At 40.9% G+C, this 16510-nt stretch overlaps 1 protein-coding gene across 1 annotated transcript in view; it reads left to right on the forward strand.

The window, feature by feature from the left end:
* Nucleotides 1-15584, forward strand: part of LOC308700867 (E3 ubiquitin-protein ligase TRIM35-like) — a 28646-nt gene extending 13062 nt beyond the window's left edge. The window contains exons 8-15 of the mRNA XM_081382724.1: nucleotides 1637-1725; nucleotides 1977-2040; nucleotides 2323-2459; nucleotides 2540-2611; nucleotides 9169-9262; nucleotides 9859-9902; nucleotides 11748-11944; nucleotides 14549-15584. Of these exons, the coding sequence (XP_081238850.1) occupies nucleotides 1637-1725; nucleotides 1977-2040; nucleotides 2323-2459; nucleotides 2540-2611; nucleotides 9169-9262; nucleotides 9859-9902; nucleotides 11748-11944; nucleotides 14549-14676 (825 nt within the window). The 3' untranslated portion in view covers nucleotides 14677-15584. The remainder of the gene's footprint in view (nucleotides 1-1636; nucleotides 1726-1976; nucleotides 2041-2322; nucleotides 2460-2539; nucleotides 2612-9168; nucleotides 9263-9858; nucleotides 9903-11747; nucleotides 11945-14548) is intronic.
* The last annotated feature ends 926 nt before the right edge of the window (nucleotides 15585-16510 follow it).

The raw sequence follows: 16510 nt of genomic DNA on the forward strand, positions 1-16510 counted from the left end.
CAAAATAAAAAAAAAAAAAAAAAACACTTTGATTACCAACAGAGGAACACTGGTTGAAAACCAGTACGAAACAAACACATCCAAATAAATTACTTTGGAGTGTACATGACCAAAAATATCTCCTATTTGATCAGGCTGTATAGACAAAGTCCAAAAGAACACTTAAATCTTTCTCACTTCACAAAAATCCTGAATCTTTATACACAAATGGTAAAAAAAAAAATTAGATAATAACACTGTAAAGAATACGGTAGTGCTATGGTACAAAGAAGAGATAAAAGAAACACACTAAAGTCATCTCATCTTTGCTCTCACATTAACCATCTTTCTCACATGAACACATATTGTTAAACATTAAAACAAGAGTTTTAGCAGCACTGATAGCATTTGTATCATTCCAGTTACTAACACAAGAATAGAAAAATACTGAACTTACACTGGAAATTTCCACTATCACCTGACACGAGGTTCACGTGGATCACACACGATCCGATCTCATCTACAGAGAATTGCACATCAAAAGTTTACACAAACAGGTCTCTGGTTCCCTCGGATATCAAAGAAAGGTTTTACAGTAATATTTACCCAGAAAGACAGCATCACTTCATAATGAATCTTCCCGATGCCAACACCACGACATTGCACTCGGCTGCTACATCAGATTATCACGAAATGGCTGCTCTGTTCACACACATGCAAACAGAAAATCTCGCGAGCAGAGATCGGTGATCTCTTAAAGGGGCCATACCCTGTTTTAACATGCATTATAAACATGCTGTACTTATACCTCGGGCCACATACTTTACTATCCCATGAGGCCACGGGAGAGGGTTTATGAATGGCAGTGAAGTGACACAGCTGATAGGTCACATGACTATATTTCCATCCACCTATTTTATGCAATTTTGGGTTATCGCATTGAAATCATTGCTGGGTGGAAACGGCAAGAAGGCCATCAATTCTAAAAATGTGCATAATCTATTGCACTCAATTGAGGCAAAACCTGAAAATAAGACGTACATAAAATACGATTTAAACACATTTAAATCCCTTGATGCGCAACAAAAAGCTCACGTGACTGACTCAAAAGAGGATGTTCTCTTCAAACGCAAGAGAACATAACTGTGTTTATGGCGTTTCACCTGTGTGCTTTGAGATGCAACTCATTTATGATGTACCAATGCAGCAACTTTAATTTTTAGTACAGATATTTTGTGCCAAATTTCTCTTAAACACATGGGATGGAAAAGGTGCTTTATTCGCTAATGTTTTATGCAATAGGGTATTCCATTTTTGTGAAAAGTTAAATTTGTAACTTTGAACTGAAACATGACTAGTGAAAACATGGCAAATGTAATGCATCCGGATTACATTCTATATAGTATGAATGTACTTTTTTTAATGGTCACGAAGGAGTTACGTATTCAAAAGAAGTACCGGCACATCGTCTAACTTGCACTGTAAGATTCTGTCTAAGTTGTCGCTGTGCCGTGAAAGTCAAGTTTCAGAACACAAGACTCACTAAACATGGTTCATGTTCTTGTATAGAGTTTATTTCAGTGAAGTCCAACATTAAAGTTTGTCTTGAAGGATTTTCATTTTCTAATTTCTCAATGTCATTTCTTTTTAAAACCAGGAGAAGAGCTCTAAAACGGAAAATCCTGTCACAGTGCTTCACATCTCTGATGGCTCCAAATCCAGATCCCAACTCCTGTTTGAGGACAGGTATGAAGTCTTGATCATTTGTCTGACTAATTAATTAATTCCTTGATTCTACTGTGATTTTAAAGCTACCATGTTTATCTGAGTTTTTGTTATATTTTTTATTGTAAGTTTAGTTTTATTATTGTAAGAAGCAACTATATATATATATCTCGATTCATATAGTGGGACGTTTAAGCATCATTAATGTTCTCTTGTGATTTGTTGGGATTTTTGTGGGTGTAATAACAGCCAATCCTCCATCTGAATTGCAGGATTCATTCTGCTGATCATTACCTTCAAGAGGCGAAGGAACTGAAACACAACGCGGATGCTCTGGTGAGGGTTAGTTTTACTGGCCTACGGTTGTCACATCTGTGTTAGTTAATCTGCTTGATATTTCTGTGACCCCGGACCTTTTGTGTTAGTCCTCCATTGAGAGCGACACAGCATGCAGGTGCTCTCTCTTTACACGGAGCCAGTGTTTAAAACTCGGGGTCAGTGATGTTTGTACCAATGGCAAAATTGTTTTGAGTTTGTGTGCCCCATATTATCACATGTTATGTTATAGTGTCCATTTAGAATCTGTTTTCCTCCTCACACGCGTTGTGTTTTCCACAGATGGACAGGTTTGAGAAGGCTGTGTATTACCTGGAAGCTGTGGTGTCGTTCATCGCGTGTGGAAATGCCCTGGAGAAAAGCACCCAGGAGGCCAAATCCCCCTTTCCCATGTATGCCGAAACCATAGAGCTCATCAAGTAAGAATAGAGGATTTGAGATACTTTCATATCTCTTCATATAATGCTTGAGTTTGCTCACAAATGTGCATGTTTGGTAGGTACACGATAAAGCTCAAGAGCTTCATGGCACCGGATGCGACATCTGCAGACAAAAGGCTAGCAGTGCTGTGGTACGTAGCGGAGACACAATGATTCTGCGTGTTTCGGGTCAACAGTTTTCAACAGGTTCACAGTTGAGAAAATCATCGTTTTCATTGTTGACTCTCTTGAATCATCTTTTGGATTGTGTTTAAATCAATTGAAGTGCATGGTCATGAGAACTGAATCAATGTTTGGTAATACTTTATTTTAGTACATTTACGCATGGATCATGTCAAGATTTTTTTATAGCGCTTTTTATAATACAGATTGTTTCAAAGCAGCTTTACAGTGATAACAGGAAAATAATGCAACAAAGTTTGTTTCTAGAAGAAAATAGCATTATAGTCCAGCTTAAGTAAGTTCAGCGATGTTTCATTTTTGTTGTAAGAAAGTTATTAATTTAGTTCATTTATATATATATATATATTAGCCTGGATGCCAGCCGAACTTAGCCCCGCCCACAAAATTTTTAGGTCGGGAAGTTCGGTCTGGACTCGTTCCATTGAGGAGCTATTATGCCCGAACAAAAATAGTTCGGACCAATCAAATTGTCAGGGCGGGCTTTATACGATGATGGACAGATGAGCAACGGTAACGTAATCATCGACGTCATCAACGAGCGCTTGGGTTGAATTCAAATGACTGCCGCTGAAGAATTGAGATTTCACGAGTTCACGCTTACAAATAAGTCAGATAGAATAAATGCATATTTGCCGTGCTGTCCGAGGAGAGGCTTCGGGCTCGGTATTTGGCCCGAACCCAAAGTATTCCCCCGCATTCCTGGCTGTGGAAGAATAAGCCGAGAGTGAGTGCAGGGATGCTGAAAACTGTCAAGGAATGTTAGGTGAGTTGATAGAGTGAATAAATATATGCTTCCTCTCATGCTGATAGTGTAGACTGTAGACGGTTGATTGGATTGATTATTTGAATGTGCTCCTCCTGAACTTTGTTTATTAAACATAATGTGTTGATTCCGCCATCGCGTCTGTAATAAAAGATATCGACAGCGCATTAATTTTAAAAGAGGAACAGAGAACCGCGATCATAGAAAAGATAGAAAAGAACATCGCGTACAATAACATTACGATGTCCAGCAATCGATTTAAATAGTACATTGGGTTTAAATTGTCGTTTAATGAGGTCTAATATATGTTGTTAGTGGCGAGAATTTTCACGTGAATAAATACCTAGATTCGACTTTTTTTAAGCGTGTATTTAAATGGTCCAGTGGCAGAACTTTTTCCAAGCGTGTCAGAGGTTCTGGGTTCTAATCCGCACTCGTATAAGTTTGTTTTTTCTCATCAAAACCGATTATGTTTATCAGTGGTTGTATATCAGGCAGAGACACTTGTGTGTTTTGTGTGCATTTTGTTTTGTAATTTCACCGGAACGAATAGAGAGTCTCCACAACGGATTGAACCTAGTGACGACTATGCGCGAGTCACAAGAGAATGTCTCGGTTGCGTATGCAACCCTCGTTCCCTGAAGGAGTGAACGGAGATGTAGTCGACGTTGACTGAATGGGATCACGCTAGGAAGTCTGTCATCTTTGAGTACTATTGAACGAGCCAATACAATTGCCGTGCGTGATTCGCATCACACACTCCGCCCCCACGGCATGGGTACGGAAGTGGATGCACGCACTAATTACTTTTCGCTGAGGAGCTGAGAGTAACTCGGAGTCAGCGGTGGTCCAGCTATAGTGGCTAAGGGACTACGTCTCCGTTCCCTCCCTCAGGGAACGAGGGTTGCATACGCAACTGAGACGTTCCCTTTCAGTCGTTCACATTCGACGTAGTCAACGTCGACTGAATGGGATCTACTATGGAAAGCGCAACTAGAGCTGCCACCTTCCAGTGCCTGGACGAAAGCCTCCTGACCCCCCCCGCAATTTTGAGGTGGAGAAGGGCAAGGCTTAGGCCAGGGAAGTCAACTGCTGTTCCACAGGACCACTGGGAAAGCGTACTCTATCAATGGAAGGAAGGGATGCTGCGGAAACCACATCCTGCCCGAAGGGAGGTGACGTGGAAAATACACATATGGACTGAGCGGATGACTGGCAGTACAACATACGGAATGTCACTGGGATGACTCCAGCCTATAACAGGGTGGAGGATCAACTGAACAGTGACGGCAGAGTCGACACAGGCTCGCTGCAGGGAGCCGTACCGTGGAAGAATACACATATGTGATCGCCATAGGGGTCACAACATATGGTCCTAGCCTAACACAGGTTCCACCAGTGCATACGAGTGATAGGCCTGGCTTCGGACGTTCCGCCATGTCCGTTGCCGAAGGGTATGCAGGAACTTGACAGGGTTCGGCTAATAAGGGGAACTCACTGGAGCAAGAATTGCGCACATATCCAGTCCATATGGCACAGCAAGCCGAGAATTCGAACTGTGCTTACAGTGAAACTGGCTTCATGTGAAGGGAGCCCACAGGAGGCAACAGTTCGACACATAGGCTAGTTCTCTAGCGAACGTGTATAGGTGTCGCCCAGCCCCCAACTCTATTTAACATCTGTTCAGCGAGGCACTCTGTGTCAACGCCTAGGAAGCAGCAATACCCTTGCTTAGGAGGAGCACCAGAGATAAGTCCCAAGAGGGTAAAGAGGGACGCAAAGAGGTATTTTTTTTTCTCCTTGCCTCAGGAACCTGACAATCAAGTCGCACTTCCCACGGATTTGTATTTACTGCATCATGATGAGCATCAATACAGAGGCCACAACATTTTGAGGTAGAGGAGACACAGCCCTCACTCCAACCGGTAGCAGGAAGGAAGCACTGAAGTGATCGAACACCTTCGGGATCTCCTCACGGAGAGAAGACTCAATTCAACAAATAGGTTCCACTTCTAAGGGGGAGCGAGCCTCTTTTTTGAGAGGTGCTCTCACAGAAGTGATGGTCTCTACGGCATAAACAATGATTGCAGTAGTAACTAGAACCTCCGCATCCCGTTCTTTTTAGATCCAGTCCTGGAACTCTCCAAGGTCTAGGCGTGAGTGCCATCATGCCCCATCCCTGAGAATGTACTTAGAGGAATGAGTCAGGAAGGCTGTAGAGAGGAGAGGTCGGTTGGACCAATAAGGGGCAACTATCAGGACCTGCTCCATCTCTTCCTGATTTTAGCACCGTAGTGCAAGAAGGCTCACTGGGGAACGCATTTCTGCGGGGGCCCCAGGGCCAGCTGTGGCCAGAGTTTTTTCTGTGTCGAGGGATATCCACTCAGACAGGAGAAGAAACAACAGGTGGAGGGACGAGTCCGGAGGGGCAACAGACGTAGCTGTGCGGCCCCGAATTGGTCCCAAACAGCAGGCCAGCTCCACTCTATCTGGACCAGAGGCTGTCGTGAGGCTTGTCAGCGGCATGATTGAGCAGGCCAGCAGTAATAAGTGGAATGAAGCAACCTTAGAAGCTTCTGACTCAAAGGAGGAGGTGGCGGCCGAGTTGCAACATGCGAGGGGAGCGTAGCTCGACGGTCGCAATGTTGTCTTTTCAGACCAGTACATGCTCGCTGTGCAACGGTGTCTCAAAGCTAGGAAACTGTAAGCAACTCGAGGCAGTAGATGCCAATGCAGTCGGAGGGCGCCCAGACCTCTGTTACTGCATGCCCTTTATACGTGGCCCCTCAGCCGGTATTAGTGGGCACTCATTCTAGGAGCCACTGGCCTGGAGAAACGAAAGGTCTTTTTACGGGCTGAGGGTTTGGCAACAGGCCAGGGTGTTTATCACATGGAGCATGTCGCTCTGCCATGGTCACCTCGGGACTCGGCCGTGAAGCCAGTGCTGAAGCGGTCTTCATATGGAGGAAGTCGTGTGGCTGCGTCTGCCATATGCCCCAGGAGCCTCTGAAAAAGTTTCAGTGGGACCCTTTCTCACTTCTTGAATAGCACTGAGCTGACACACCTCTATCTGTGAGATACGCTGGACCGAGACCATCTCCATACTAGAAAAGAGGTCCTCAACCCTTGGGTGAGTTTACTCTTTCCCAGTTGACCTGAAGACCCAACTGGCTATGGAGCACTCGAAGGGTAGGACCATGTACTGATACTTTGTACCTTCGAACGCAAGAACACAAGAGGCCTGTGGAGCGGAAGGATAGAGATCTGAAGTACATGTCTTTCAGGTCAAATACTGCAGACCAAGCTTGGGGACGGGGCATTTTTGAAAATGAATCTCTGTGTTTAGCAAGTAAACGGAGACTTTCGAAAAGGGCCCGTTTCAGTTGACACAGATCAGATCAGTTGACAAGATGGTCATAACCCACCACACATTTAGGGTACAATAAAGTACGAGCTCATGGAAGCCAGACTTCATATCGGCTGGAGGGAATGGCTGGCTTGCGTCCCTCCTGCGGCCGGCTCTATGCTGCCCACAGGCCTTGTAAGCTCTGCCCATCACAATTGGTGAGAACTCACAGGCTTTAGTGGTGAAACGAGGAGCCCCGTCCAAAAAGCTGCGGCTGCTGGACACAGGTGCACCTGTGTCGCGCCAGACCGCTCTATTGGAGGGACAGCCTCGCAACCCTTCACCGCTCCTCCGTCAAGGGTAGTGAGGGGGGAAAAGCTTATTCAGGCAGTTTCTGGCAGAGAAAGGTGCCGTCTACGACCTGGTAACCTCTCCATGCACTTTGGGAAAGAAATGCACTGGGGCGGCGAGCTGAGAACCAGCGCGGCCCATTCCGACATACCAATCATCCAACCGAGACTGTTCAGGACACGTTGGAGGATTGCACTCAAGCCTGACAGCCTAGGCGGCCCGATTCAGCATAGCTGATGTTTCTGGATCTGGCTTGGGCAACATTACACTCCCAGAAGGAGATAACGCAGCCAAGTCATCATTTCAGAGGTCAGCTCACCCTCCGATGCTGCAATCGGCATCCTATCCTCTGGAGAGGCCCCGAATGAAACGGCTGATCGGTCCATTACAGAGGGACCAGCATGCTCAACGGGGGGCTCCACCGGCTGTGATGTGATAGAGGAGTGAGGGGCCCACAGGGATTGGTTACCGGACGGGGAAGCCTCACTATGATCCTCTTATCACCCATCCCACACGGCGCCATAGCGGGGCGTGGTAATGGGGACTTCACCTTCACGCATGAAGGCGAGTCTCGATCTCAACACCGCGATAGTCATATCCTCGCAATGAGAACACAAACTATCCAGAAAAGCTGCTTCAACGTGCTGCATATATACACATACATTATATACACATATATATTATACATATATATACACACATATATACATATACATTCTACAAACACGTGATAATACTATTGTGACCGTCCATTTGGGGGGACAGGGAACGATCGCATCCAGATACGCACGGGTGGAATGGCATCTTGAAAAATACGTAAACGCACCCGTGTTTCTCTTTCAGGAAATGGGACCCATCACCAGTGCCGGAGCACACAGGGGAATGACAGCGCCAACACTGAACAGTGAACTGAAACAGTGAACCACTAATTTTTCCGCCCTCTAACCAGCCATCAACAAACACAGAAATTTGATGCTGTTAAAACAGCTGTTGAGAGCTCAAAGCTCGCGATTGCCGCTGCACTAGCGCTGTAGAACCACCAGCGACTGGGAGAGTCTTCCTAGAAGACTTGTATACAACAATACTTTTCTGAGATGATCGGCTCCGAAGCAAAAGCAACTAGTGCGTGCATCCACTTCCGTATTTATACCCGCGCCGAGGGGCGGAGTGTGTGATGCGAATCACGCATGCCAATTGCATTGGCTCGTTCAATAGTACTCGAAGATGACAGGTTCCCTAGCGTTATCCCATTCAGTCAACATCGACTACGTCGAATGTGAACGATTGAAAGGGAACACAGTATACGTGCCACTGATCGCAGAGGCAACGAGCACTTTGATCACTTGATTTCAAAAACAACACATTTCAGCGCTAGATCGCCTCTTATGAATGCCTCGAACGAAATTAATACTCTGCTTGTTAACTGGAGATGTTTTATTTATTTGTATTGGTACATTCGTTTCACGAGATGTTTCAAAAGTGGTGGGGACAATATCGACCTTAGCAAAAAGTGGTGGGGACATGTCCCACCCGCAACTTACGCCTATGGTTTTTGTGCAAGTGAGATGAGTAAATGCATATTCACATTTAGTCTAGATCTACAGTAATCATAATGTTCACACACACAAACTCAACGCCTCTGCACTTACGCTTTCTCTCAACATTAGGACAGGAGAGCTGTCAGTCAATACACGGGGAAACAAAGTAACTTGTGTTACTAATTTGAAAAAGTAGCTCAGATAGTTTGTCGTACATTACAAGTAATGAGTTACTTCTTAATGTGTTACCCCCAACACTGCTAGTGTACTTTAACAATCATTATTAAACTTAATGGCTCTGAAAACAATCAATGCAATCTTTCACAATAAATAAAATGTTCTATTTCCAGCAGAATGGTGTTAAATGTATTATGAGTGTTTGATATCAACCATTATTTGACTCTATCTTCATCAGTAAGGTCAATGGTGTTAAAGCTGTTACTGTGTACTCAGTATTTGGTAAAGCTGTGGCTAATGTAACCGATGGATCTGTGTGTGTCTCTGCAGTCTGAGGTGCCAAGCGCTCCTGTATTTGAGGCTTTTCAAGCTACGGAAAGAAAGTGCACTGAAATACTCTAAAACACTCACTGAACACTTGAAGGTAACATGATTTTCTGTTCTTTCTTATGTGTTTATTCCATGAAAAACAATAAAACAGTAATATTGAAAATACAGTTTAAAGTAAGTTTGCTTTTTATATATATTTTAAACTGTCATTTATTCCTGTGATCAAAGCTGAATTTTCAGCATCATTACTCCAGTCTTCAGTGTCACATTTTCCTTCAGAAATTATTTGTAATATCCTGACAAATTTATGATTATTATCAATGTTGAAAACAGTTGTGCTGCTTCATATTTTTGTGGAAACTGTGATTGAAAAAAAGTAGGATTCTTCAATGAATAGAAAGCATTTATTTGAAATAGAAATCATAATGAATGTCTTAACCTGTCACTTACTGATCAATCTAATGTGTCCTTGCTGAATAAAAGCATTCATTTTTTTCATAAAACAATCTTACTGACCCCAAACTTTTTGACTGTTGTGTAGGTTTGAAATTACCAGTATGACTCAATTACAAAAACACAGGAAAGATGTAGTTTATTTTGGAGATGCCAAATTCATGTTAATGTTTCTTTAAACAGAAGAACGTAACATATACAAAAGTATTCATTACTCTATTACTCTGTTTTTTCCAGAATTCGTTGAGTTATACCCAAGCTCCGTCTCCTGGAGTAGCAAAGTAAGTTCCTTTTATTGTTTTATATATTGTAAATGGAGAAACATTGGAGAAACACCCTGACAACCGCATGTTTAAAACCATTCTAGTTACAAAAATGCACCAATAGGTTACATCTCTCCATTTTTTATATACTGGATCACACATACAGTCAAACCTAAAATTATTCAGACACCAGATATAATTTTTGATATTTTTTGACTAGTGGGTTCAGTAAACTATGACATATTATACCAGAAGATTCTTCATACAGTGACTACCAATAAAATGTATAAAAAAAATTGGGACCAAAAATTATTCAGACACTTTGACCTGACCATGTTTTGCTAAAGTGTTTTTTCTTTAATTGCTAACGTGACTTTTTTACACCACAGACTGAACAAAATGAAGCATTGCTTGGTAATTGGTTGACCTAAATTGGTATTATCTAATTGAGTAGTTAAATTTAACAGCTGACAGATATTCAACATAATTCATCTGTGAGACAGTCTAACAGAAGGATGGACAAAACCAGTGGATGGACAAAATAATCATATTTTATTACCATTTTCTAAACTATAGCGAATAAACTGTGATAATGTGAGAAATGTTGAAGGTGTCTGAATAATTTTTGTTTTGACTATTAATGAAGTTTATGAAATGATATGGTAGTTGACATGGTTTGGTGGTTTGAAATGGTATACTTCATCTCAAACTATACTCTACAACTCAGTGTAATGACCTCGTATTAATTGAATTACTACATGGATTGCTTTTAAAATTTTACACTGATGGAGCATTTAAATAATCCAGTGATGGCAAAAAGATGGTTAAAAATTCAAAACATTTTCCAGTAAAATATGTAAACATCCTTTAATTTTTTTTTAAATGTAAATGTTTTTGTTGTTGTTGTTGTTGTTTGTTTGTTTAGCATTTTATTCTCAAAACAAGACAAAATAATGTCAACGGGTTGATAAAAATCAAAGCAAAGTTCATAATCTTTAATCAAATTACATTTCTTCTCTTCCCCGATGATGTGTTTTTACAACCTGTCACTACTTATGGTCACTACTCTGGATTGAAACGACAAGATATGCATCAATTCTAAAAATGTGCATCATAACTTTTTTTCATCCGATAAGAATACATGCACACAGGGTTTGAAATTAACACCCACCAAATGCAGGTACATATTAACTGTGGAGGGTAACGCTGTCAAATCACTAGCCAATTTGGCGTGTTACTTATTATGTTTACTCACTTTGCTGGAAGTTTGTGTAAGACAAATCTGCTTATATCTGGCTCACTTGAACACACGTCACTACGCAACAAATAATGGTGCGCTCGTTTATTTGCATTGAAGCAATAGCGAAGATTAAAAAGCATTTGGTTAACAGAAAATACATTGTTATTTTCCAACATCCTACATGTTGTTTGTACTGTATTGATCTGTCCACCTAAAACACATTTTTAGTGAAAAGGATGAGGATGAAAGAGGAAGGGAGGAGATGCTGGATGACAGGATTTTGTTAGAATAAGAAATTAATGTATTTTATATTTAACATTTTATATATATATATATATATATATATATATATATATATATATATATATATATATATAGCTGTGATTTAGTTAATCTGGTTTATTGCTTCTTCTTTTTTTGGCTAGTTCTGAATGGCCCGTAACTTAAAAATTTACTAAAAAAACATTTACTAAATAATGTGAAAACTCTAAACTCTCTCTGTGTGTGTGTGTGTGTGTGTGTGTGTGTGTATGTGTGTGTGTGTGTGTGTGTGTGTGTGTGTGTGTGTGTGTGTGTGTGTGTGTGTGTGTGTGTGTGTGTGTGTGTGTGTGTGTGTCCTCCAGTAAGAGCGCAGGCATGCCTTCTCCGGTCTCCCACAGGCTCTCTTCGGGCAGCGCGGGCAGCTTCTCCTCCAGCTCCTCCGTCACCATCCCTCAACGCATACACCAGATGGCCGCCAGCTACGTGCAGGTCACCTCAAACTTCCTCTACGCTACCGAGGTGTGGGACCAGGCTGAGGAGCTTGCCAAAGATCAGAGAGGTACTGATGCCCTTCTCCAAACACCTGCCTCAAACTCAAGCCCTCCTTTCTGCTCCTGTAACAGGGCATATGCTCTCTGAAGAGCCTGATATTCCCATGTCAACTGCTTGAACCGCAATACTGACTCTTCAGCTGCCAGACGCTAATAAAGAGAGCATGAGAAATACTGCACAATGAGTATGCGAAACAACACAGACAGCAACATAGTGTCGGCCCAGATCTGTGTGGATTCAACGTGTACCAGATGTGGGCCGGATCTGGGACGACACTATGTTGCTGTTTTGGAAATGCACAATATTAATACAAAGCACACTGTAGAGAAGAAGTCAAGATAAACGCATGAACCCTTAGTGAGAAATGAGTGAGTTAAAGGTGCAGTGTGTAATTTTTAGCAGCATCTAGTGGTGAGGTTACGAATTGCACCCAACAGAAGTTACGATGTCCAACAGGAAGTGATGTCGTCGTCTGAGACAGCAGAGAGTAGCCAGTTAAGCAATGAGGTTTCTTTACAAAGATAAAGTAAGAAATTAGGTTTACTTAATTATTCAGTAAAACGATATGTTATTACGAATAGTATTGTTACTTGTACATCATTGTGTCAGTGTTTTATTCTCTGACTTTAGCTAGCTTCTTAACATGAAGAACAACATAGTGATGAAACGCGTTTGTCCATTTAGGGCCACTGTAGAAAAATGTCGATGTAAGGAGACCCGCGGTGTGTGTAGATAGAAATGGCTCATTCTAAGGTAATAAAAACATAACGGTTCATTATGTAAGGTCTTTATACAGCACTGAAAACATAGTTATGTACTGTATATGATATTGCATTTCTGTCAACAGATCCTCCTAAATATTACACAATGCACCTTTAACTCTGCACAGCTTTTCTGCAGTCGTTCTGTTTCAAGCTTTTGAAATAGTACATTTAGTACTTTTTCTAGTACTAGGATGTATAGTACATCCTACTTTACCCCCATACATGCAGTACACTCACTAAAAGCAATATAGCAAATACTATATAGCAAATCTAATTTTTATCATTGCAAAAATGTTAACTGTATTACTGCACAGCTATCTATATAAAGTTGAAAATGTATATTATATCCAGGGGTGCACATAACAGGTGTGTTCTCATTAATTATCAGAGATGCAACAGATTGCAGTTGATCCGTGATCCGTACGAACCAGCTGCCCCACGGTTCGGCACACATGTGATTCGCAGATTAACTGCTAAATTTAACCATCATAGAGTGAAAATGTATCATTTGGACATGTTTTGTCATGGCAATTTACACATTCAAACGATTCTCTCTCAAACGAAAGAGAGAGGCGTGTTTCAGATAGAGCTCGAACACCAAATTGATTCCTCTTTTGCGTTTCCTTGTGCTTAAACGGACACATACACACAAAATGATGTCAAAATAGCCGTCTAAATACCGGATGTGCACACAGACGTGTGTGCTTTTGAGTGTACTGCATGCATGGGGGTAAAGTAGGATGTACTATACATCCTAGTACAAGAAAAAGTACTAAATGTACTATTTCAAAAGCTGGAAACAGAACGACTGCAGAAAAGCTGTGCAGAGTTAAAGGTGCATTGTGTAATATTTAGGAGGATCTGTTGACAGAAATGCAATATCATATACAGTACATAACTATGTTTTCAGTGGTGTAAAGACCTTACATAATCGACCGTTATGTTTTTATTACCTTAGAATGAGCCATTTCATTACCGTTCCTAGGCCGGACATCCTTTTTTTACACTACTGTACATGTTTTATATTCATGTAAAGTGATTGATATATATATACACATATATACACTGTAGTCAACATTTGAAGTGGATCAAAACCTTTCATCAAAGTTGTTTTAAATTGACACATACACAGAAAATCATGTCAAAATACCCATCTAAATACCGGTATCGGCAAGTATTCTCTCGGTTATGTCATAAGTGAACAGTTGGGAAAAAAAACGGATGCATTCGCTCTTAAAGTGACAACAGCCTAATATTCCTGCTGCTGCCTGTGTCATTAATGTTAATCAAATGTAAAAAAAAATTGTTGAACACGTGACAAAATAATGTTGGAGAGAAAATAAGAGGTGAGCAGTTAGGAGGAAAGTGATAACTACATCTTGTAGGATAAGTGTGAAGTGTGAGTCCAAGCAGCATCTCCAGGAGCTCCTGCGAGAACCAGACCAGAAAGTTATGTGCACCCCTGACTATATCCAAATTAATTCACATGCAGAAGTGGGCAAAAGCAATGTCCGGATGGAATATTTGTTTTTAATGGCCCTACAAGACTGATATACAGTATGTTCATTTTTAATTTTATCATTATCAACCCGATAAGAAAGTTTAGCCAATATATTGAAGACGATAAATAATGTATTATTTCCTTCAGCTGAGACACTTCAGATTCGCACTGTTCACCATGATGGTTTTGAATTGCTTGAAATATGATTGTAATTACTTCAAAAAAGGAAAATACAGTTCAGTGCAACATGTGCAGCGCAAGCCTGTTTTATTGGCTACATAAAATTGTAACGAGAAGATCACATAATTGTGTGTTCTTCTTCTCTTGTGTTTGGTATTCTGCACAGAGTTCTTCTGTGACCTGGACAAGGCGATGGGCGCGCTGATCTTCAACACCAGTAGCATGACTGAACTGGTGTGCTTCACACGGCAAGGCCTGCACTGGCTCCGGCTTGACGCTAAGCTCGTCCAGTAGACCGTCCCAAACACTCGCACACTCGATCTGCCTCAGACATCTGTGACACTGTGTTTGTTTCTTCACCAGCTTGCCGAAAACGAAAATAGTACACACTCCACCACAGACCCTATAATAGAGGAGGTTGCATGTTCATCTGCAGAGCCTTCACACACTGCATCGTCCTGCTCATATCATTGGCTCGTTTCCGGAAGAAGAAAAAAAAGGCTCTTTTTTTACTGACTTGGACTAATGTTTTTTTTTTTTTTTTTTTTGCTGTTGTTTTGCTAGCTGTAAGCAAACATGAATAATAATTGGATGTTTAGCTTTTTAATTTTAACAAAAGTACCTCCCTTTAACCAAAGGTGCTTTACAATTCCTCCTTTTATCATTTTATTGTGCCTTGTTTTTGAAATACAGGAAACTAAGAGACAAGTTCTTGAACTACACATCTGAAAAGGTTAAGGTGCGAGGTGTGGCACGTAAACGAGAAGCAGAAAGAACATATAAAAGAGTGGCATCTCAACTGATTCTTGCATACCAGACCAAAAGACTGTTAGGCATTATATCAAGGCATTATTACTAATGTGTTGTGTTTTGTTTCTGTTCGGGCTGGCTCATGCACACATCAGAGTAAGTCAGTTCTAGCCCGTTGGGTCACTATTGCAAATACCCAGGCCCAGATTTTATTTTTTATACGAAAAATGTAATGCTTGCATCTCACCGTTGTGGGTTTTCTGGTATTAAACGCAGGAGTATTTTATTACCGTTGGTGTACCGCCTGTGCCTTAAATACATTTTATTTAGATATTAACAACTTGGATTTCACTCTTGGATTTTCAGGCATGGATACAGGGTTGCAATACGAGATGAGAGACGTATTTCTATTGTGTATGAAAATATTAAATAAAACGATTGATTAAAATGATTAAAATGTTTTACCTGTTTTGCATTACTTTGAAATAGTGCTGTCAAATCGATTAATCATTAATTTACAAATCATAAGTTTGTAAATATGTGTGTGTGTGTTTATGTATACATACTGTATATAGCCTACAGACTCACATTAGTGTACTATATATACATACACTCACACAGTGCTGTAAAATCGATTAATCGTGATTAATCGCATCTAACATAAGTTTGTAAATATGTGTATATATGTATGTGTGTAGGCCTATATATACACACATTAGTGCTGTCAAATTGATTAATAGTGATTAATCGCATCTAACATAAAAGTTTGTGTCTAATGCGATTAATCGATTTGACAGCACTACTTGTAAAAGTGTTTTTGAGTATTAATTTTAGTGTTTTATTATAAACACTATGAATTTCATGCATAAGGTGGGCTAGATATTGAAAGAAATGCAGCAACAAGAGTCTGGCATGGGAACTTCTTCCGAGGCTGAGCTTTTTATTTTAAACTTTACCTCTGGCACCACCTATTGGTTACTTTAAAGATCGAGCTTCGTACAGCAGTAATAAAATTCTTATGGAATTATAAACAGCCTAGAATTCGTCTCAAATCTATGCCCATGCAGGCTAAAACCTCATGGAGGCTTATCGCTACCAGATTTTTGGTCCTATTATTTGCCATACCAAATGAGACCACTTAGGACTTGGATTGATGTTGACTCCCCTTTGCCATGGCGGGCCTTAGAAACTAAAATTATTAACCCATTGCGTCTACAGGATTTACCTTTTACTGGAATACCTAAGAAAGTTCTGGAAAAGTTTGGTCCAATTATATGCCATTCTATCAAAACCTGGAGAGTGGCAGAAAAGATCATGGGAGCTTTAGATTCCTACTGTGACTCTAACCCCATTTGGTATAATAGTAATCTCTGTACGG

The sequence above is a fragment of the Scardinius erythrophthalmus genome (genome assembly GCF_964197995.2).
Source record: "Scardinius erythrophthalmus genome assembly, chromosome: 13".
Classification (NCBI taxonomy): Eukaryota; Metazoa; Chordata; class Actinopteri; order Cypriniformes; family Leuciscidae; genus Scardinius; species Scardinius erythrophthalmus.